At 40.1% G+C, this 25,147-nt stretch overlaps 1 protein-coding gene across 1 annotated transcript in view; it reads left to right on the forward strand.

Moving 5' to 3' along the window:
* Positions 1-25,147, forward strand: part of LOC115461622 (H/ACA ribonucleoprotein complex non-core subunit NAF1-like) — a 74,588-nt gene that overhangs the window by 34,005 nt on the left and 15,436 nt on the right. Inside the window, exons 3-6 of the mRNA XM_030191587.1 lie at positions 7,550-7,643; positions 13,262-13,344; positions 15,379-15,539; positions 21,970-22,021. Of these exons, the coding sequence (XP_030047447.1) occupies positions 7,550-7,643; positions 13,262-13,344; positions 15,379-15,539; positions 21,970-22,021 (390 nt within the window). The remainder of the gene's footprint in view (positions 1-7,549; positions 7,644-13,261; positions 13,345-15,378; positions 15,540-21,969; positions 22,022-25,147) is intronic.

Raw genomic sequence — 25,147 nt, forward strand, 5'->3', positions numbered from 1 at the left:
TGTCAGTAGTGCACATTATTCACAAAGCGTGCACATACTTTCCGGACACTACAAATAGTGCTGTGCAGTATTCATGAAGAGTGTGTATAACTATTCATGCCTGTGCAATGGTTTGTACATGAGTTTCTTGAATAGTTCATGGATCATCTTGAAAGTGTTCACACTGAAAGTTGCACACTTTTGACAGCACCCTCTCCCTCCAAAAAAAAAAAAAAGTAATAGTTCTTTTGCTCATTTTCATTTGCCAATAACCAGTGCTTTTTTTGTGCCGGTACGCAACGGTACGGCGTACCGGCACCTTTTTTTTTTGCTCCCCCCGCCCCGTGAGTCCATGTCCCGCACGCAGTGCCAGCCCCCATTTCCGGCCGCTGCTGCTTCTCCTGTTGAGCAGCAGCGGCCGCTACACAAAGAAAAAGATTTTTAAAAAAATTGAAACCTGGCTGAAACGCGGCACCCTGGCACTGTAGACAGCCATTAGGCATTGGCTGTTGCCCCGCAGCCGCTCCTCCTCTTGCCTCTACGTCACTGCGCTCCTCCGGGGTCTTCCTCCAGGGGCAGTGACGTAAGGCAAGAGGAGGAGCGGTTGCGGGGCAACAGCCAATGCCTAATGGCTGTCTACAGTGCCAGGGTGCCGCGTTTCAGCCAGGTTTCAATTTTTTTTTAATCTTCTTTTTCTTTGTGTAGCGGCCGCTGCTGCTTCTCCAGCAGCGGCCGGAAATAGGGGCTGGTGCCGCGTGCGTCGCGTCTTCGCGCCGTTCGCGCCAAACTTGGCAGGGAGAGGGAATCCAACAGAGGGAAGGATTGGGGAGAGAGAGAAAGAGGGAAAACAACAGAGGGAAGGATTGGGGAGAGAGAAAGAGGGAAAACAACAGAGGGAAGGATTGGGGAGAGAGGGAAAAACAGATGGAAGGATGGGGAGAGAGAGGGAAAAACAGATGGAAGGATTGGGGAGAAAGGGGAAAACAGATGGAAGGATGGGGATAGAGAGAGAGGGAAAACGGAAGGATTGGGGAGAGAGGGGAAAACAGATGGAAGGATGGGGATAGAGAGAGAGGGAAAACAGGGAAGGATTGGGGAGAGAGAGAAAGGGAAAACAACAGAGGGAAGGATTGGGGAGAGAGGGAAAACAACAGATGGAAGGATGGGGAGAGAGAGAAAGAGGGAAAACAACAGAGGGAAGGATTGGGGAGAGAGAGAGAGAAAGAGGGAAAACAACAGAGGGAAGGATTGGGGAGAGAGAGAAAGAGGGAAAACAACAGAGGGAAGGATTGGGGAGAGAGAGAGAGAAAGAGGGAAAACAACAGAGGGAAGGATTGGGGAGAGAGAGAAAGAGGGAAAACAACAGAGGGAAGGATTGGGGAGAGAGAGAAAGAGGGAAAACAGGGAAGGATTGGGGAGAGAGAGAGGGAAAAACAGATGGAAGGATGGGGAGAGAGAGGGAAAAACAGATGGAAGGATTGGGGAGAGAGAGAGAGGGAAAACAGGGATGGATTGGGGAGAGAGAGAAAGGGAAAACAACAGAGGGAAGGATTGGGGAGAGAGAGAAAGGGAAAACAACAGAGGGAAGGATTGGGGAGAGAGGGAAAACAACAGATGGAAGGATGGGGAGAGAGAGAAAGAGGGAAAACAACAGAGGGAAGGATTGGGGAGAGAGAGAGAGAAAGAGGGAAAACAACAGAGGGAAGGATTGGGGAGAGAGAGAAAGAGGGAAAACAACAGAGGGAAGGATTGGGGAGAGAGAGAGAGAAAGAGGGAAAACAACAGAGGGAAGGATTGGGGAGAGAGAGAAAGAGGGAAAACAACAGAGGGAAGGATTGGGGAGAGAGAGAAAGAGGGAAAACAGGGAAGGATTGGGGAGAGAGAGAGGGAAAAACAGATGGAAGGATGGGGAGAGAGAGGGAAAAACAGATGGAAGGATTGGGGAGAGAGAGAGAGGGAAAACAGGGATGGATTGGGGAGAGAGAGAAAGGGAAAACAACAGAGGGAAGGATTGGGGAGAGAGGGAAAAACAGATGGAAGGATGGGGAGAGAGAGGGGGAAAACAGATGGAAGGATGGGGAGAGAGAGAGGGAAGATGCTGGATGGAAGAATGCAGAAAGAAATAGGGGAGACACTGGAAGGATGGGGAGAGAAAGCAGAGCTGCTGGATGGAAAAGGGGAATAGAGAAAGACTGGAGAATAAGAGGAAGGGGCATGGGGAGAACAAGGGTGAGGAAAAGATGAAAAGCCACAGGTAGATGAAGGAAATTAAAGAATGGATAGTAAGAATGAATTAAATCTGGACAGAGAGAGAGCCTGAAAAATATTGAAGAAAGCAAAGAAAAAGGAGACAAAAATGACAAATGGCACAGAAGAGTTAAGCGAAAAGAAAAGAAAGCAGAATCACAGACTGGGACCAATATGGAAAGAAAAACAGTCACCAGACAACAAAGGTAGAAAAAAATCATTTTATTTTCATTTTAGTGTTTGTAATTATGTCCAATTTGAGAATTTACATTGGCTGTCTTATTTTGCACTGGGTATACTGGAGCTGTAAGAGCTTACAGAGATTATTTATAATGAAAAAAAATCACTTTATTTTTTTTCTCCTATAGTACTATAATATTTTCAATGATGTCTGTTTATATGCGCCATGGCTGGTATAGGGGGTGTGGTTAATGTGGGTGTGGCTATCATAGGGGTGGAGCCATGTGTGGTGACCCCGCCCATAATGAGTACCGGCACCTTTTTTTCTACAAAAAAAGCACTGCCAATAACACAAACTGACATGGGATATGTTGTTGACATTTTCTATGTTCTTTCAAAAGAATGCACATCCCTAGTATTAACCAATTACAGCTCAGTGAGTAAGATAAATTTACCCAGTCATGGAAGAAACCATATGTGTAACACAATACACATGCTTTAGAGAATGTGATCAATATGATATGGTTGTAGCATGTGCCATTCCTTTAACAGCTGGTGATTATAAGACTAGATATGGAAACATTTATGTGTTATGTCATTTGGGTGCCTAAAATTTAGTGTTCTCTCACCAGAAATTTGTTGTCCCTGGCATGGGAGGAGTTAACTAACATTGTGACTGGGGTTGATCCCAGATAGAGGTATAGTAGCCCAAGGCTGCCCCCAGCAACAGGTCAAATAGTAAAGAAGATACTGGGGAGATGGAAGAGGGTAGAGAGGCTTTTGGGAAGGAGTGGAAAAGCAGGGAGCAATGAGGCAAATTAACTCCCTAACCCCCTCCCCCTCCCACACATGAAAGAAATCAAAGAACAAAATGAAAAAAAAAGACAACACAAAAGTGATTATCCCCCCCCCCCCCCCCCCCCCCCCCCCCCCCCCCAAAATTTTATATATTTTGCTTAGAGGTAGATGCTTTGTTACATTTTTATGCAGTGATAACGGAGAGATTAAATTAATTCTTTGCTTCGGTCTTCACCGAGGAAGATTTGGGAGTGATACCGGTGTCGGAAATGGTATTCGAAGCTGACGATTAAAAGGTATACAATCCCCCTGTCTTTATGAAGAAGGAACAGTAAACCAAAATAAGAAAAGTACAAGAAAAGAGTGAGGAGACAGGCTCTGGAAAAAAATGCTTATTTCCTCACTCTTTTCTTGCACTTTTCTTCTTATTTTGGTTTACTGTTTCTCTTATTCTCCATGAAGACAGGGTGATTGTACACCTTTAACTCTTGGGTTCATATGTATTTATAATGTTTGGCACCAGGAGGCTGTGAATAAGTTCTCTGCTAATAATATCCACACAAGGCCAAATTCTGTTCTGCTGTGCTAATACAGATCACATTTCCACATTATATGCAAGACAGCAAGAATTGTAGCTTATTTGATGTGCCAACAACCTTTTGGTTATTGCTGAACTAATGAACTTCAAGATTGTTTCTAATAGTAAATGGAATTGTGCCTAGTGGGTTTCAGCAATCACAAGTGTCTGCCCCCCCCCCCCCCCCCCCCCCCCCCCCCAGGAGTTCTGCCAAAATTCTAATCTCCTGCTACATAGCATTTCTGCATACTGATGTATGTAAAAGAGAAGTGTACTTTAATTTAAAATTTAAATCTAAGTCCTCTTGGTCATATCTTATTTTGCATAAAATCTGCCCAGATCACTGACTAGGCATAGAAATGTGTTGTCAACTGCATTTTTGAAAAATGTGGGAGTTCATGTTTTTTACTTGAAATAGAGACTGAAAAATATTTCGGTCCCAACCAATATCTGTAATGTAGGATTGATAGGATAGGATAATTTGGACATTATAGCTGAAAAATGAAATAACTATTAGAAAAATAGCTACTGAGTCTCTAAGCTATAACTTACTTAAATTAGTATGTGTGTCTGGCCTCCAGCTTTTGGTAGCTGTCAGTGTAATTGACAGTTAATTAAGGTGCCTATAATTATTTCTGACTCAAAGTCCCAAGGTATCCATACATTTAGAAACATCACATAAATCTTAATTCTGAATCTGCTTGTGCAAATTTTATCGAGCTTGTGCCAAGCAAAACCTTATTTTTGTGTTTTCCCTACTAGTAATTTACAGTAGTTTGTTTTCATGATTAGAATTAAAAGTATTCATGTTAAGGCCACTTCTGTTCATTTCTTATGGTGGAAATTACCATAATACATTTGTGAAGCCAACGGGACAGAATATTCAGATACTTCATTTCTTTGAAAGCGTGCATAAACATGTGGCTAAAGGTGAGCCGGTCGATGTAGTTTATCTTGATTTTCAGAAAGCTTTTGATAAAGTTCCTCATGAGAGACTCCTGAGAAGATTAGAGTTATGGGATAGGAGGCAAGGTTCTGGTGTGGATTAGGAATTGGTTATTGGACAGAAAACAGAGGGTAGGGTAAAATGGTCATTTCTCTCAATGGAGGAGGGTGAACAGTGGAGTGCTGCAGGGATCTGTACTGGGCCTGGTTCTATTTAACATATTTATCAGTGATTTGGAAATCAGAAAGCGAGGTGATTAAATTTGCAGATGATACAAAACTATGCAAAGTTGTTAAAACATGTGCGGACTGTGAAATATTGCAGGAAGACCTTAGGAAATTGGAAGACTGGGCATCCAAGTGTCAGATGAAATTTTAATGTGGACAAATGCAGGGTGATGCACATTGGAAAGAATAATCCAAATCATAGTTACTTGATGCTAGGGTCCATCTTGGAGGTCAGCACTCAAGAAAAAGATCTGGGTGTCGTATGCTGAAATCTTCTGCTCAGTGTGCAGTGACGGACAAAAAAGCAAACAGGATGTTAGGAATTATTAGGAAAGGGATAGTGAATAAGACCGAAAATACTATAATGCTTCTGTATCGCTCCATGGTGTGACCGCACCTTGAGTACTGCATTCAGTTCTGGTTGCCGTATCTCAAAAAATTAGCAAAGGTTCAAAGAAGAGCAGCCAATATGATAAAGGGGATGGAACTCCTCTCGTATGAGGAAAGGCTAAACAGGTTAGGGCTCTTCAGCTTAGAAAAGAGACATGAGGGGGAGATATGATTGAGGTCTACAAATCCCGAATAGTGTAGAACGAGTAGAAGTAAATTTATTTTTTTATTCGTTCCAAAAGTCCAAAGACTAGAGGACACTCGAGGAAATTACGTTGAAATACTTTTAAAACAAATAGGAGGAGATATTTTTTTCACTCAACAAATAGTTAAGCTCTGGTACTCTTTGCCAGAGGATGTGATAACAGCGATTAGTGTATCTGGGTTTTAAAAAGTCCATAGTCTGCTACTGAGACAGACATGTGAAGCAACTGCTTGCCCTGGGATTTGTAGTATGGATTGTTGCCACAATTTATGTTTCTGCCAGGTACTTGTGACCTGGCTTGGCCACTGTTTGGAAAACAGGATACTGGGCTAGATAGACCATGGGTCTGACCCAGTATGGCTACTCTTATGTTCTATTGCCAAACTGGGATAGACTGAAAGTCCATCAAGCCTAGCATCCTGTTTCCAACAGTGGCCAATTCAGGTTTAGAAGTACCTGACAAGATCCCAAAATTATACAATACATTTTATACTGCTTATCCTAGAAATAAGCAGTGGATTTTCCCCAAGTCCATTTTAATAATGTCTTATGGGCATTTCTTTTAGGAAGCTATCCAAACCTTTTTTAAACCCTGCTAAGCTAACTGCTTTTACTACATTCTCTGGCAGCGAATTCCAGAGTTTTACTTTACTTGAGTGAAGAAATGTTTTTTCCGATTCGTTTTAAATTTACTGCTCTTTAGTTTCATTGTCTGCCCCTAGTCCTATTATTTTTGGAAAGAGTAAACAAGCAATTCACATTTACCTGTTCCATTCCACTCATTATTTTATAGATCTCTATCATATCTCCCCTCAGCCATCTTTTCTCCAGGCTGAAGAGCTGTAGCCGCTTTAGCCTTTCCTCATAGGGAAGTTGTCCCATCCCCTTTGTCATTTTTGTCTCCCTTCTCTGTACCTTTTCTAATTCCACTATATCTTTTTTTGAGATGTGGTGACCAGAATTGAACATAGTATTAGAGGTGTGGTCACACCATGGAGTGATACAAAGGCATTATAGCATCCTCATTTTTGTTTTCCATTCCTTTCCTAATACTACCTAACATTCTATTTGCTTTCTTAGCTGCTGCTGCACGCTGAGCAGAGGGTTTCAATGTATCATTGACGATGACACCTTCATCCCCTTCCTGGGCGGTGACTCCTAATGCGGAATCTTGCATTACATAACTATAGTTCGGTTTCCTCTTTCCCACATGCATCACTTTGCACTTGCTTACATTAAACCTTATTTGCCATTTGGATGCCCAGTCTCCTAGTCTCGTAAGGTCCTCTTGTAATTTTTCACAATCCTCTTGCGATTTAAGAACTTTGAATAACTGTGATTTAACGTGAATTTATTGAAAATATTTTTGAGTTATTAATTTAAAATTGAGGAAATACAGTTAAGTGAAGATTCAACTTCTTCACCAAACTTTCAGCAAACTCCACCGTATCTGGACGAATTGGTTTTCCTTGATTAATGAGGAAGTTACATGGAAATACTTTTAAAAGAAATAGGAGGCAATATTTTTTCACGCAACGAATAGTTAAAACTCTGGAACTCTTTGCCGGAGGAGGTGGTAGCAGTGGTTATCGTATCTGGGTTTTAAAAAGGTTTGGACAAATTCCTGGAGAAAAAGTCCATAGTCTGGTATTGAGACAGACATGGGAAGCAACTGCTTGCCTTGGGATTTGTAGTATGTTCCTCCTACGCCTAATAGGCTTAGGGGGTCTTTTACTAAAGCTTAGCTCGAGTTATCTGCAACAGGGCCCATTTTATTCCTATGGGTCTTGCTGCAGATAACTCAAGCTAAGCTTTAGTAAAAGATCCCCTTAGTTAACACATAGGCTTATATTCAAGTTAACATTTTTACCCCTTTTTGGGGGTGGGGTGGGTGGGAACTGTTATCTCAGTTTATACTCAGGTATATACAGTAATAGGCTGCATTTTGGATTTTGAGATTGTTTGTTTTAAAATCTATAATTTCTTTTCCTTGTTTTCAGGAACTACCTTTGGTTGAAGATTTGACAATAGTTCTGCCTAAAAATGTTGAAGTGAAAGCAATTGGAAACGTTTCAAGCATAATTGAACAATTAGGTATGTATGTGGGGGGGAGGGGGGGACATTTTTACATGTAGCGCTGTCAGCCACCTTTTCTCCAAGCTGAAGCGCCCCAGCCGCTTTAGCCTTTCCTCATGGGAAAGTCGTCCCATCCCCTTAATCATCTTTGTTGCCCTTCTCTGCACCTTTTCTAATTCCACTATATCTTTTTTTGAGGTGCGGCGGCCAGAATTGAACACAATACTCTAGGACCGATACAGGTCATTTATGCAAATGTTAAAAAGCAATGGTCCCAGCACAGATCCCTGAGGGACCCCACTAACTACCCTTCTCCATTGCGAAGTGACCATTTAACCCTAATCTCCGTTTCCTATGTTTCAACCAGTTTTTAATCCATAACAATACACTACCTCCGATCCCATGACTCTCTAATTTCCTCTGGAGCCTTTCATGAGGGACTTTGTCAAACGCTTTCTGAAAATCTAGATACACAATGTCCACCAGCTCACCTAGGAAACATGCTATCTAATGTAGGGGTTTATGTCCTGTCATAGGCAGATGATTTCATTTTGTGCCCAGTATTAGAAACATTTTGAGACATTAGGCTTCATCATAAATAATATTTTAAAGATATATTGCTGGACTTGGGCTAACTACCTTAAATTAAAGAAGCAAACAAAAAATGAAAAAAAAAATAGTGTGATTTTGGAAATATTCATTTACTAAGCTGGAGGAATATTAGATATTGAAGATAAGTCGAGAGTCTTAGGAATAATTGTGGACTCAAAACTACTTTTGAAGTTCAAATTAATGATCTTGTGAAGAAAACATTTTTTAGGAATAAACATTTATGAGCTACATAAGTACATTATCATTTTTGTTGCCCTTCTCTGTTCATTTTCTAATTTTACTATATCTTTTTTGAGATGCGGCGACCAGAATTGAACACAATATTTGAGGTGCAGTCGCACCATGGAGCGATACAGAGGCATTGTAACAAACTCATTTTTGTTTTCCATTCCCTTCCTAATAATGCCTAACATTCTATTTGCTTTATTTGCCGCAGCAGCACATTGAGCAGAAGGTTTCAACGTATATTCAACGACGACACCCAGATCCCTTTCTTGGTCTGTGACTCCTAACGTGGAACCTTGCTTGACGTAGCTATAACTTGGGTTCCTCTTTCCCACATGCATCACTTTGCACTTGCTCACATTAAACATCTGCCATTTAGACGCCCAGTCTCGTAAGGTCCTCTTGTAATTTTTCACAATCCTCCCGCGATTTAACGACTTTGAATAACTTTGTGTCATCAGCAAATTTAATTACCTCACTAATTACTCCCATCTCTAGGTCATTTATAAATATGTTAAAAAGCAGCGGTCCCAGAACAGACCCCCTGGGGAACCCCACTAACTACTCTTCTCCATTGAGAATGCTGACCATTTAACCCTACTCTCTGATTTCTATCTTTTAACCAGTTTTTAATCCACAATAGAACTCTACCTCCTATCCCATGATACATAGTGATCTTTAAGCTCAGAAATACTTCAGAGTTATTGTTCAAGGTATTCTGCTACCCCAATTTGATTATTGTAACTCATTCAGCAGTATTTCTGTTAAGTTACAGAATCTAAACTTCTCTTGTTGCAAAACACTGCAGCCAGACCGATTGATTGATCGATTCTTATATCCCACATTATTCAAAAACAATTTCTGTTCAGTGTGGTTTAAATACATTACAAAAGTTGAATTACAATGAGTGAAATTTGAAGATTACAAAGCTAGAGAACAATTTTACAACTAGTGAAGTGTTATGATGCTTGGAAAAATATTTGAAAATGCTTCTTCTTTGACGAAAGATGTGCACTGGCTTCCCATAAAATTTAGAGTAGCATTTAAAGTGGCTTGTTAAGTTTATAAAGCGCTGCATGGCATATGTACTCTTTGTTTTTCTCAGATATTGTTTCTATTGAATAATCACTTAAAAGTTTACTCAACTACTTTTCTTAAAATAGGATTCCCTACAGTAAAAAAAAAAAAAAATCAGTATAAGTCAATGTTAGATCATTCTTTTCATTTTCAGAATGTTAAAATACAGAATGATATCCCATTACAAGTAAGATGTATTCCTTCTTACATTTTATTCTGTAAGACTCTAAAAACATACCTGTTTTCTAAAATAGGCTAATACTTGATTTATATGTAAAATTTTATTATGTGATTTGTTGTAATTTGTCTCCATTTATGCAGGAGACTGCTTATATTGTAATCTGCCTTGAATTTATTTGGAAAAAGACAGAATATTTATTTATGACATTTTTACCCCACATTAGTGACTCGTTCAATGTGGTTTACATAAGAAACAAATGAATGATACATATTAAAAATTACATGAACAGATTATAAAGTACAATAAATAATGTTATAACATTGGCTTTGTAAAACAAATATAACATATGTGGTGAATTATCCCGGATGCAGCTGTTCTTAAGGATAGATGAATGGAGAAGAAGATTAAATCATAATTAAGTTTGTAAATAAAGAAGTGAAGATGGATAAATATGGGTACAATTGGGGCTGGATAGGATTAGGGAGGAAAGAATTGGTGAAATTAATTGTATGAATGGATAATGTTCAAATAGAATTTTTTATTTTCTGAAAGGCTAAATTGAAAAAAAACAAGTTTTCAGTAGGTTTCTGAAGGACAGGTAACCATCTGTGCATTTAATTGTTTTTGTAGAGAATTCCAAATTTTAGTATCTTGATATGAGAAACTGGCATTGTATAATATAAGTCGCTGAATAGAATAGAAAGCATGTTCCTCACATGAAAGTTATATGGATGCAGATTCTTTAACTTATAAAGCAGACAGACTACAAATATGAACTTGCTAATACTAGACAAGATGTTATGAACTTGGCAAGTTTGAACCCAGATCATACTACATGTCTCTATAATTGATGTATACAAGAAACATAACCTCACATAGGAAGAACTCAACACCATGGTTCACTGAAGAATTGAAAAAACTCAAAACACAAGTAAGAAGATTAGACCGTGCGTGGAATAAAAAGAAAGAAGACCCCAACACTTAACGCCTGGAAACAACTTCAAAGAAAATATAAATATACTATAAGGCAAACTAAAAGATTATTTTATAAAAATGAAATTGGACTCGTGAATAAATTACTAGATGTAACACCAGTCACAACCAACAACAAAGACATACCAGGAGCAGACAATCTCGCGAAATACTTCAGTGAGAAAATCGTACAACTGCGACTAAAAATACCGGTCAGCACCACCGATTACACTGCACTCCTTGACTGCCTAGATCCAGACCCTGGTGTATACCCAGCAGACAGAACCTGGACCAATTTCGAGATACTATCAGAGGATCTCCTCTCCCAAACGCTCAAAAGATATGCCAAATCTCATTGCAAATTGGATATATACCCAAACAATCTTATGACATCTGCCCCCCATCAATTCATAATAGACCTCACGAATCACGTAAACTATATGTTACAAATTGGACTCTTTCTGAAGGAAAAAGGAAACATTCTATTCACTCCCATACCCAAAGACGCAAAGAAAAGTGCCAGCGAACTAACCAATTACAGACCAGTAGCATCCATACCCTTAATAACTAAGCTAACAGAAGGGATGGTAACCAAACAACTCACAAATTATTTAGACAAATTCTCAATACTATACGACTCCCAGTCAGGATTTCGATCTAACCACAGCACAGAAACAGTACTAGTTACCCTCATGAATAAATTTAAACAAATGACTGCAACTGGCAAGAACATACTACTGCTACAATTCGACATGTCTAGCGCCTTCGATATGGTTGATCATGGAATATTATTATATATCCTCGAATATTTTGGAATCGGAGTAAATGTTCTCAATTGGTTCAAGGGGTTCCTAACCACACCATCATACCAAGTGACATCTAATTCGACCACATCAACTACATGGATACCTGAATGTGGAGTTCCACAGGGATCCCCCCTCTCACCGACTTTATTCAACTTAATGATGATACCCTTGGCGAAACTACTATCAAACCAAAACCTTAACCCATACATATACGCGGATGACGTAACAATCTATATTCCATTTAAACAAGAACTAAAGGAAATCTCCAATGACATCAACCAAAGCCTACACATCATGCACACATGGGCGGACACATTCAAGTTGAAACGCAATGCAGAGAAAACCCAATGCCTAGTACTCACCTCGCAATACAACACGAACAAATTCACTACCATTGACACACCAAAACTGAACCTTCCAATTTCGGACACCCTAAAAATTCTTGGAGTTACCGTTGACCGACACCTAACACTTGAGAGTCACATGAAAAATACAACCAAGAAGATGTTCCACTCAATGTGGAAATTAAAAAGAGTAAGACCTTTCTTCCCAAGAACCGTCTTCCGGAACCTGTTACAGTCAATGGTACTCAGTCGTCTAGATTACTGCAATGCACTGTACGCCGGTTGTAAAGAGGAAATAATCAAGAAACTCCAGACAGCTCAGAGTACTGCAGCTAGACTTGTATTCGGTAAAACAAAATATGAAAGCGCTAAACCCCTACAAGAAAAACTACACTGGCTCCCACTCAAAGAACGAATCACGTTCAAAATATGCACCCTAGTTCACAAAATCATTCACGGAGACGCACCAGCCTACATGTCAGATCTGATAGACTTACCACCCAGGAATGCTAAAAAATCATCCCGTACATTCCTTAATCTTCACTTCCCAAACTGTAAAGGCCTTAAGTACAAACTAATGCATGCATCAACTTTTTCCTACCTGAGCACACAATTCTAGAATGCGCTGCCGCAAAACCTAAAAACGACCTATGAACAAGCCAACTTCCGAAGTCTACTGAAGACCCATCTCTTCAACAAGGCATACAACAATGATCAATAAATATGAACTCCTGCACATAGATCCAGAACTGCCCCACAATATTTGCTTGCCAAACCACTATCATGTTTTTTTTCCTTGCTAATACTAATTGTACATTTTCTATATAATTCTTATAAATTTCTTAAATATTTCTTAATATGATTGCTTGCTAATACACTACCATGTTTTATCATTATCATGTTACTCAAAATCTTTCTGTTTATTACTAAATGTATACTTTATCATGCATTCTTACTATTCATGATGTATTGTAAGCCACATTGAGCCTGCAAAGAGGTGGGAAAATGTGGGATACAAATGCAACAAATAAAATAATTGCAGCCGAGAGCCTTTTTTTTTTTTTACAGTTTGTGCACTGGTAGGGCTTTCTGGTAACAATGCTTCTTTTTTTTTTTTTCTTCTAAGAAATATTGATTGGCGGCATCATTCCATGCCAGGATTTAGCATTTGAATATCATGATTTTGGGGGTGGGGGCTTTCAACATGGTCTACCAGTAAGACAGTTATTTTATTACAAGTCGTGCTATTTTAGCACAGGGTCTCATTGCATAAAATGAGAGCCTGTGCTAAAATAACACAACTTGTAGTAAAATAACCATTTTTAAAGGTAGCTCACTTTGATAACGTCCCCCTCAGTATATAATTTCAGGAGCTTAGTGAAAAGAGAGTGCTCACTGTTACATGTTTCTGTTTTTCAGTTATAGTTGAGTCATTGAAGGATATACCTCCATTAAGAGAAGGCACTATAGTTTTCAAAGAAGATGGACATGCTATTGGAAAAGTGAGTAAATTGGTATAATTTCCTGTTAGTTGTGTCAATTTTAACATATAAATGAAAAAAATAAGAGTATTGATGTAGTAAAAAACAGAACAATAATTCAGGAAAAGTCTTAGGATTTGCTATTACTTATTTACTGCCCCATCAAAAGATTGTTCAGTGTGGTTCATAGTATAATAAAAAGTATGATCAACCAAATTATCCACATCAACAGTACAATCCCATGAAGTGTAAATGTAAAATACCATAAAAAACAAACATACATACAAAAATGACATTAAACAACCATTCCTACGTCTTATTACGTCAGAGAGACAGCAGTTTCCTATAAAACTCACTTCCCATACTGCTCCAATGTATCCATCAAGCCCAGCATCCTGTTTCCAACAGTGGCCATTCCAGGTCACAAATACCTGGCAAGATCCCAAAAAAGTACAAAACATTTTATACTGCTTATCCCAGAAATAGTGGATTTTCCCCAAGTCCATTTAATAATGGTCTATGGACTTTTCTTTTAGGAAGCCATCCAAACCTTTTCTTAAACTCCGCTGAGCTAACCGCCTTTACCACATTCTCTAGCAACGAATTCCAGAGTTTAATTACATGTTGAGTGAAGAAATATTTTCTCCGATTCATTTTAAATTTACTACATTGTAGCCTCATCACATGCCCCCTAGTCCTAGTATTTTTGGAAAGCGTAAAAAGACGCTTCACGTCTACCCGTTCAACTCCACTCATTATTTTATAGACCTCTATTATATCTTCTCTCAGCCGCCTTTTCTCTAAGCTGAAGAACCCTAGCCACTTTAGCCTTTCCTCATAGGGAAGTCGTCCCATCCCCTTTATCATTTTTGTCACCCTTCTCTGCACCTTTTGTAATTCCACTATATCTTTTTTGAGATGCGGCAACCAAAATTGAACACAATATTCGAGGTGTGGTCGCATCATGGAGCGATACAAGGGCATTATAACATCCTCATTTTTGTTTTCCATTCCTTTCCTAATAATACCTAACATTCTGTGTACTGGGCATTCTATAATGGAACCTGGGTGCCCAGCTTCTCTTATAGATCAGACTTGTACCGTATATCTTCAGGGCTCCTAAATGTGAAGGTGCCCTGTAGAATTAAATCCATGATGCATAAAGAAAGGGTTGTTAGAATTCTATGACTGACCTTAAATCTCCCTTGTATACCTGGGTAACTTTCCAGAGAGAAGCAATTTGGCAATATCTGAGCTGCATAGATTGTGTCTGTCTGTGTGTGTGTATATATATATATGTATATGTATATATATGTATATATATATATATATATATATATATATATATATATATATATATAAACACACACACACATACACAATCTATCCATAGTAGCACTGAATGTTTATATCAAAGTTCTATTTGATCTGTACGTATTAGAAAAAAGCCTTGAATCAGAAAGTTCTCTTGTTCATTTTACATTCCAGCTTCTAAAAATTATGTGTATGAACACATGTATTATAAATTAACTCAGACTGTATTATAAATTAACTCAGATTTTGAGGTTTTAAATTTATAAATGTAATTTTATGGTCTGGAATGTGGTTCACAGTCAAAACTATAAAAAAAAAAATACCAAAAATTAGCAACTCAGCTTGAGTGTCTGGGAGGTATTTCACCGCAGCTTTACTGCCAGGCACCAGGGTAAAAAAATTTTTTAAAGCATTGATATATACTTTCATGCTGTCATATAAGCTTTAATAGTTATGTACTGGTCCAAATAAAAATCTTGTATGTTATACCTGCTTTAAACAAGAATAGAAAAGAGGTTCCTGTTTAGCTAGCAACAAAAAGTACACCTTAGCCTGAAATCTATATGTTGGCTGAAGGCACGTCAACTATTGCTGGCTAATGCTAATCTTTTGTTTAATAAATGATTTCAATTATGTATATTAGTAATAAATCATTTCATGTGAACACTTGTGTATTACTTTGCTGTTATTACTTCAAGTATAGTAAATACTTTTCTTTTTTTTTCCTGTTTTCTTCCTTAGATATTTGATATATTTGGACCTGTCTCCCGTCCATTTTACATGTTGCGCTTTAAATCTGCAGAAAGCATTCAGTACAAAGGAATTAACGTGCATGACATTGTGTGTGTTGCCCCATTAGTGGAAGACTTTACCAAGTACATATTCGTTGATCTACTAAAGCAGTAAGTTTTATTTATTTATTTTTTTAACACTATCTTTGTCAGGATGTTATTTTAGCTATGAATAAAGTATGCTGTTTAATGTTTACTGCTGTTAAAACTTGTGGGATAATTTTGTTTCCTTTTAAACTTTTGTTTAACACACTCACCGAAATATAAACCTAAAGTTTTACATGTAACAACTTGCACTTTCTTTGAAAAACTGTATTCAGTGAAGTGTTAAACTAGGTAGTATGGTAAAGAGTCCTTTTGATCCCAAGTTTGTGGATGTCCCCAGATCCCCACTTCACCATACATGAAACCTGTATATTCTTAGTAACATAGTAAATGACGGCAGATAAAGACCTGAACGGTCCATCCAGTCTGCCCAACAAGATAAACTCATTTTACATGGTATGTATATGTATATCCCTGCCTTTCTCAGGGCACAGACCATAGAAGTCTGCCCTACACCGGTTTTATTCTCCAAATACCGGCATCGCCACCCAATGTCCGCTAAGATTCCATAGATCCATTCCTTCTAAACAGGATTCCTTTGTGTTTTTCCCATGCATATTTGAATTCAATTACCGTTTTCATCTCCACCACCTCCTGCGGGAGTGCGTTCCACGTATCCACCACCCTCTCCGTGAAAAAATATTTCCTGACATTACTCCTGAGTCTGCCCCACCTTCCCTTCTCCGGAAAAGGTTCGTATGGGGATTAATACCTTTCAAATATTTGAACGTCTGTATTATGTCACCCCTGTTTCTCCTTTCCTCCAAGGTATACATGTTCAGGTCAGCAAGTCTCTCCTCGAACGGTTTGCGACACAAATCCCCATACTATTTTTGTAGCTTTTCTTTGCACCGCTTCCAGTCTTTTTACATCTATAGCTAGATACGGCCTCCAAAACTGAACACAATACTGGGGGCCTCACCAACAACTTGTAGAGGGGCATCAACACCTCCTTTCTTCTAGTTATACCCCTTTCTATGCAGCCTAGCATCCTTCTGGCCACGGCCGTTGCCTTGTCACAATGTTTCTTCACCTTCATATCCTCCGACACCAACACCCCAAGGTCTCTCTCCTGAGTTGAGCTTACTAATCTCTTCCCTCCTATTTGGCATCTCTCTTTTGGGTTTCTACACCCCAAAGGCATCACTCTGCACTTCTTAGCATTACATTTTAACTGCCAGACCCTTAACCGTTCTTCTAACTTTCGGAGATCCCTTGTCAGCCTTGTCATGTCAGTCAGCCTTATTCTCCACTCATCTTTCCTCAGCTTTGAGACAGGTTCCAAACACCTCCCTTCACTCACAGAATGCAACTACAGATGGTAAGAAGCTTGCAAGGACCCAGAAACCTTTAAATGCCAGTGAGAGAGACAGGCAGAATACTATGAGGCATATTTTCAAAGCACTTAGCCTTCCAAAGTTCCATAGAAACCTATGGAACTTTGGAAGGCTAAGTGCTTTGAAAATATGCCTCTATGTATGCTGAGGAGACCTTTGTAGAATATAGGTTTGATTTCTTTTTATTTTTGCATTGAAAAAAAACAAATGCTGGGGGGGGGGGGGGGAAAGGCACCAGAGATGGAGCTGTAATATAGTCAGAAACCTTACTAGCATGTGTATAAGGTCCAGAAATATGTCCAGCTTGAAGAGGCAGCATGGATCCTGCAGCCATAGGAGCCAAATCATGGTGATTTAAAATGGCTGCAGGACCCTAAAAAAAACTGCGTCGGAGGATGTCAGCTGAGAGGCCGCGATTGCACAGCATAGGAAGACAATGGTTCACCCGCCAAAATGGCTGCTCTGCCAAAATATCCTCGGAACACCACGCTGTCATTTCTCCGATGCTGCTCTCTGCTTTGCATACCGAGAGCAGTGCTGACAAGGCTTTGCAGCCATCACAAGGAAAAAGCAAGTGAAACCATAAGTAAGCCCGAAGAGGGAGAAAAATGTAAAAGGAACATTCACCAAATCTCCAGGAACAAGTTCTGACTCACCATTCTGGCCCAGGGTATACTGGTTGCAGCACATCATATCAAGGAAGAAGGAAGGGTCGGGGGGGGGGGGGGGGGGGGTAGAATCCCACTAGACCGCCAAGGGCTCTGGACCAGAGTCTGTTGGTGGGGGGAGGGTTGACACCACCAGCCATGCAAGGGTATTTTTTTGGAGGGGGGGAGGTTAGTGGGGGGGGTCCAGTGGACCTTCTCAGTAACTTTTCAAGTTTTGGGGGGCATTAAAGAGGTCCACGGGGCCTCCACGGATTTTCTGGAAGGGGAGTAGGGGTCACTAGACCACCACAGAGTTTTTTTGAGTTGCATATGGGGAGGCTCTCTCGAGCCCCCGCTCCTCCCATGCAACTCAAACACTGTGGTGGTCTAATGTCGGGTGTCTTCCAGTCGTAAACAGCGACCAGTGCACAAAGGGAGGATCTGTGCATCTCATTTGCATGCTATCCTCCTTTTGCATTGGTCGCTGTTTGCAACTTGGTAAATTCTCCCGCAGCACCCATGTTTTAATGGGTGGCTTTGTACATCTATCCCTCAATGTGCACTTGCATACTTTACACAGGAAGATTTACACCTACACTTGTGCTAATAGCGCCTACTTGGCCGCCTTCTTAGCATGGACGCCCTGTTATAAAATTATCCTCTTGTTTTCTGAAAGACAAAGTGATGCCTACAGATATGCTTTTTACTTTTTTTCATTTATGTATTCTGGACCTATTCATTGCAAAACAAGCTTGCATTTCTACCAGAATATCAAAGATAGAACCTGAAAACAGTCACAGCCACATTCTGAATAAGTTGTGAGTTACATAAATTCTTCCAAGTCAATAGCAGGGAGTAATTATGATTCATCGTACACATTTTTTTAAATGTCTAAGCATGTTCTATTGTATATTCAGCAAATGAGTGCACCACTGTCTTCAGCTGAGTAGAGATCAGGAAGGGCTTAAGCGAATGCATTAAGCATAGCATACTACTATCCTCTCCCAGCTACCATGGCAACATGCTGTTTTAATCTGAGACACTCATCTAGAAGTATTCCAAGCTCTTGACACATGATTTAAAGGGTAAAGTATACGCCATCAATGTAATCATGTCTTCAGTTAAACTTGCTTTCGCTTTACCAATACACAAAACCTCTGTATGTGCTCTACCTCTTTACTCCTGGATTGCAGCTGTTGTGTGTGGAATGGAGACACAGCCATGGTTCCTATTCACTCCACTAACCATGTATAATGCTTTTCTAATGTGGATGTTGGCACTGTGGGGAAAGAGTTGCTTTGATTGTGATGCATGCATTCCTTTAGTGTCCACATAGTACATACTACAGCTGCCGCCACTAGGGAGAGAGAAGTTGGACACATGGCACTGAATCTCAGCATATGATCCAAGAGACCTAGCACAGGATCCTGGAAGCACAGCAGGAAATCTGGGTGTCCCCTGGTAGATTGGATTGCTTAACCTTTTTATTAGTACAGTAGAGTCCTGATTATTTGACATAAACGAGACCAACAGGTGGTCAGCAGCACCACCACCACACTCTGCACATCCCTCCCCCCCACCCCACCCCCACACACACCACAGGTCACTGCGTCAATCTTATAGTCCCTGGGTGGACTAATGTTGTTTTTGGAGCAGGAGTGATCCCCAGTTGCTCCTGCCAATGCCAGCTGTGCTTTCAAAATGGCTGCCGGAGTGCAAGGTACACCCAGCCTACAGGTGGGAGGAGGAGGTGCTTGAGACTGGGAGGGGGGGGTCTAACCTGTTTGGGAGGGAGGGAGGGAGGGGTGGAGCATGAATTAGCGGCCATCAGATAACCATGATTCTACTGTACTTTAAAGATGTTAAATTGTACTGAAGAAGAAAATGGAGAGGAGCATGAGGTTTTAGGGAAGTATATTTAATGTGAAAGAAAAGATTTTGCATATCAGGTGTGTTTCACTCATGCAGTAGAATCTGTGGGGAGGGTCCTTCAGCCTTTGTCTGTATATATACATCCCCCCCCCAATGCACATGGATTAAGGAAGAAAGAGGAGCTAGAAGTAGAAGTCAGCAGGGTAGCCTGGAAGTCGGGCCCTGCTACCCACAGATAAGGAGAAAAGTAAGAAAGGTAGTACTGCAAGGATCCCAGCACACACACACACAATAATAATAATAATTAAAAAAAAGACTGGAAAAAAACTCGGTGGTGCCATTATTTCAGTATCCCCAAGGACCCAAACCCAGCAGCAGAAGAAGCAATGGAGCTGTAGTACTGATGAAACTATCTGCAGGATGGTGCCACCCAGGAACCCAAACGCCATTGGCAGAAAAAAAGTTTGAGTCCAGCTACATAATAAGATATTGGAAATGGAGGGATGTGTAATGCAAGAAGAAAGGGTGATGCAGGGGGTGAGTGTAAGGAGGGAGGGTTTCAAGGGAGATTGTAAGGGGAAAGGGAGAGAAGGATAAGAGGGTGAATGCAAAGGGGAGGGAGAGGAGAGCAAGAGAGGGTGGATGGGCTATGAGCGTGGAAGGAGAGGTGGAAAATCGAAGTCAGATAAGTAAGCATTCAGTGGGGTGGGAATATGTCTGTGTGTGTTCATATATATATTTATATCCATATCCCCAGTGGTTATTTCTCTCACAGCTGACTGCACAGAAAGACACAAGGTGACATGTCCCATCCACTAGAAACTTTGTAAACATTTCAACATTAATATACTAGAACAGCACTGGAATCATGACCAGAAGAGCTTGTGATCACCCGGGAGGTTATCATTCCAACTGATACAAAGCTTGATGGCAAGAAAACACAGATTAACTGGTAAAGAGAAAACACAAGAATGATATTTATGGTGATAGACAAATCAATGATAAGTGATTATTCCGTGCATCAATGAGGTTTAGGAATGAGGTTCATTACTGCATTGCCATTTGGAGACATTTCCCCCAATAAATACAAATATAAGCACCTTAGCACGCGCACACACACACGGAAGAAAAATGCCTGACGTGTCACAATGTAAATGTGTGTATTCAAAGCAGCTTTTATTTTTGCTAATTGTACATTTCTGTTAATTGTTATGAATATCTCTGTGTAATTAAACTCTGGAATTCATTGTCAGACAATGTGGTAAAAGCAGTTATCTTAATGGGGTTTAAGAATGGTTTGGATATCTTCCCAAAAGAAAAGTCCATAAGCCCATTATTAAAACGGACTTGGGAAAATCCACTGCTCATTTGTAGGATAAGCAGCATAAATTGGATTGTACTGTTTTGGAATCTTGTCAGGTACTTTTGACCTGGATTGGCCACTGTTGGAAACAGGATACTGAGCTTGAAGGTCCTTCGGTCTGTCCCAGTATGGCAACACTTATGTTGTTAGGTTAGCAAACCATTTTTGACCCCTTCTCTATATATACTTGGAATTCCTTTGTGCTCAAATGTCACTAGACTCAACACGATGAAGGGTGGTAATAAGAACAAAAATGGTTATCCTTTTATGTTTATACTAGTAAGAAAGGCCCATTTCTGAGGCCAATGAAACGGGCGCTAGCAAGGCGCTTTCGTTCCCATCCCCCTCCCCTTGATGCTGGACTTACCCCTCCGTGCTTCAGGGTGGTCGTGGGCACCCCGCCCCGGCCGGCGACCCGCCCCATGACGTAGAGAGTGGCTGGCTGGCTCCCTCGCTACCTGTGACCTACAGCCTGCCTGGCTCACTCCCTCCAATCGTCGTTGCGTAGTAGATCGATGTATGTCCCGCCCTCGCGTCAAACGTGATGACGAGGGCGGAGCGATGCGATTGGTCAAGTGTCATAGCTCCGCCCTCAACGTCATCACGTTTGACGCAAGGGCGGGGCAAATAGTAATGGGGCTAAATTCCGATCTCTGGCACCTCACAAACCGGAAGTTGCAGCTTCATTAGAACGTTGAGGTAGGCAATTATGTGCGGAAGGGGCATGGCTGTGGGTGGGTCTATCAGTGATAGTGGTGCATGAGTGACAGTGAGTGGTGACAGCCTAAGTGCAGGGCTCCAGGGTTTCCCTGCCACAGAGTGAGCTTCAGAATGTTTGAGGTGAGAATTATTAATATAGATTAATACTTTATGTTCTTTAAGGTTTCATCAAAGATTAATTGTATTTAGACCTGGTATATTGGTTTTTCTTTTTGCTTTCTATGCAAAGTGCATTTGTCTTCATTCATAGGAACAAGTTTTACTTTTTCTGTGAAAGTACATTAATCTTGAGCTATATAAGTTGTTCCAAACATTTGCTGTCACAAAATGGTTTAGAATGAAAGCGCTCTCTTTTCTCATAGTATAAATATTTTCCCCATCTCACTTATCCTAACATAGTTTTGGAGAAGAAGTGACAAACCATGACATGAAATTAACTTGTTGGCTTTTATTTTCATTCATTCTTATTGAGTTGGTTTATTTTGTTTTTCTCTTAGACAGAAAGGTTCTGATGCGTCCTGGATGAATGACCAAGAGCCACCAGTTGAAGTAAGTAAGACCAAAAGTAAGACAGCAGCTGTAGCTGCTCTACAGACTTCAGCATGTGCACTGCAAGGCTTTAATGTAAACTTCTAACAGCCAGATTATAATCGGCAGAATCCTTCTTAGGATTGTGTTTAAGATCAGTAAGTTCTTGGTTGAAAGCTAACAAACTTAGAGGTTCTTTTACTAAGGTGCACTAACAGATTTAACGCAGGCTAGTGATTAGCGTATGCTAAATAATAAGGCGTCCATTATATTCCTATGGGCATCTTATCATTTAACACGCTAAATCTGTTAGCGCGCCTTAGTAAAAGGACTACCTACCCTTCTGGAAATCATTAAAAACCCAAACTAATGACAGAGAGGCAAGATGGTGTCCTGAGCAGAAGCAAGTACCTGAGCTCCTGAACTGTCGTGGATTGTCGGCGGAAGCGGTCTTTTCTTCCCCGTTTACATGGGGAAAAGAAAAGGGAAATCCAGGGGGCAGGCCTCCTTAACCCCTGGAGGGAACCCCGTACTTCGCCAGACTACACTGACGATGTTTGCTACTCAGGCACTGGGAACTCCAACGCCCACTGCGAACGGGCATTCTCTCTCTCTTTCAGAGAGGGAAGCCCGCAGCATAGAGGAGATCTCTTTGAGCTCTCCCTCGAACACGACACCTCCCAGACCGGGTAGCAGCTTTTTACAAGCAGAGGAGCAGATCAAAGAACAACCCGGAGTGGTGATTGCTTCTTTGTTATCTGGAGGAGGCCCCTCTGCTACTTCTACCCCCAGAGCTACTATCTTGTGAAGGACGGGAGATACCGTTTCCTTCCCTGGGGCCTGCTACCGTGATCTGGAAGAGAAGAGAAAAACCGAACGTGGTGACATTGGACACCCTATGGGATGCGATTCAAGAGCTGACCGGCTCTCTCCTCCAGGTAACTCAAACTTTTACAGAAGAAATGAGTGGTTTGAAAAAGACCTATATATCTTTGTCTGAGACTGTTCAAAAACAGGAGGAAAAAATTCTAAAGCTAGAAGGCGAAATAAAATCCTTACAAACTTTTGCAGGGGCAGCCACAAAAGAAAGGGAGATTGTTAACAGGAAATTAGAGTACCTGGATAATAATGCCAGAAAATTAAACCTAAGACTGCTTAATTTCCCGAAATCTCCGATTATATCGGCTCTCGATATGTTAAAGAAATACTTTAATGAAATTCTGGCTATTCCGAAAGAAGCATATCCTCCAATTACCCGGGCTCAATATATTACAGGAAAAGGAACTTCAACACAACAGCAACAGGGATTGAATCTAACTGAATTTCTTGAAAGTTCCCTTGAAGTAATTACTGAGCGCACCACTCTTTTGGTATCATTTGTGTTTGAATCTGATAGATACAGCATCTTCCATTTATACTTTAAACATATGAAGGCATTGTTCCTTGGTTCCAGAATACAAATGTTTCCAGACTTAAACAGAGAGACTTTGAAACGAAGGCGTGAGTTTTTGGGTTTAAAGCAGAGGACTCTTACTTTGAAAGGAACATTCTTATTGAAATTTCCCTGCAGATGCTTTCTTTCTCTTAACTCTGTTAACTATATGTTTACCGATCCTTTAAGGAGGAAGAGAATCGTTCTAAGAACAATCCTGTAGGCTAATGCTGTTAAATTCAATTGTGGGCTTAGTAGTTCTCCTGCTCGTATGTTTATAGTATTTCTTATTTTGAATTTTTGCATTGTGTTTTGCCTCACTTAAATAGTGGACTAAATAAATGAAAGTATTTACCTAGAGGAGGTTACACCTCCTAGATTTATATCTCTTTTTCAGTTTTTTGTAGAATTCAGTTACTGCTTTTGCAGTCATGTTATGTGATTGTAAAATTAGAAAATTATAAATAAAGAATTAAAAAAAACAAAAAACAAACTAATCCTATGAACCCATTTACCCAAACACTTGCACATCTGTACCCACCTATATCTTCTATTACTCTGCTTCACTTAACTTATATTTTCCCTATCAAGTTTCACTATCAATAACCTGTAATACCTATTACTATGTAAGCTGCATTGAACCTGCTTTCAGTGGGAAAGCGCGGGGTACAAATGAAATAATAAATAAATAAAAATAATATGGATAAAACTGAAATGTTTGTACTTCTCTGGAAAGTTGAAAACTGATTTTTTTTTTTGTTACATTTGTACCCCGCGCTTTCCCACTCATGGCAGGCTCAATGCGGCTTACATGGGGCAATGGAGGGTTAAGTGACTTGCCCAGAGTCAATTTCCCAAAGTTGTTTAACTTCAATGGTCATGATCATTCCATTGTTGACGAGATGAAATATCTTGGAGTTATATTAGATTTTATACTTACATTCTAAAGAATGTATGCCATAAAGATATTTTTTAAATTGAAATGCTTGAGAAGTCTGCATAATTTTTTGAATGTTGAAAATTTTTGTACAGTTGTCGAGGCATATATAGTCCCTCTGACTAATGTGTTATTTTTAGGGCTTCCTAGCAGATCTCTTCAAGCACTGTAAGTGGCACAGAATGCTACAGCATGGCTGATTGTAGGTTCACATTTTACACATATTTCACCATATTTGAAACAGCTACATTGGCTGCCTGTTATTTGGTGGATCAATTTTAAAGCTGTTTTGTTGGTGTTTAAGCTGTTGTATGATCAGTCACCAGCCTGTCTTGCAAGTACTTTGAAGGTTTGTACTCCCACTCATGTTATGAGATCCAAGAATCAAAACTTGCTTGAGATACCATCTTTTTACCAAGTGAGACTAGATATATATAGAGAGAAGATCTTTATGATTGCAGCACCTAAATTACAGAATAGTCTAATGCAGCACTTGCATGACACAACTGATTCTTCCTTTCAGGAAGCAGTTAAAGACTTCCTTGTTTCAGCAAGCCTTTGCTGTTATGTAGTGTGTATGGGTAGTGATTTAAATGATTGTTTAGTTAATACGGTGGTTTTACTGTGAACGTTATGAGTTTTAATGTTGAAATGTATGTGACTTCTGTAAGCTTCCCAGAATACTAGATGATGTGGGTTATAAATTTAATAAATAAATATGGAGGGGTTTGAACAAACACTGGTGCTTTAAATCGATTATCTTTTTTTTTTTTTTTTA

This window comes from Microcaecilia unicolor, chromosome 2 (assembly GCF_901765095.1).
Source record: "Microcaecilia unicolor chromosome 2, aMicUni1.1, whole genome shotgun sequence".
Classification (NCBI taxonomy): Eukaryota; Metazoa; Chordata; class Amphibia; order Gymnophiona; family Siphonopidae; genus Microcaecilia; species Microcaecilia unicolor.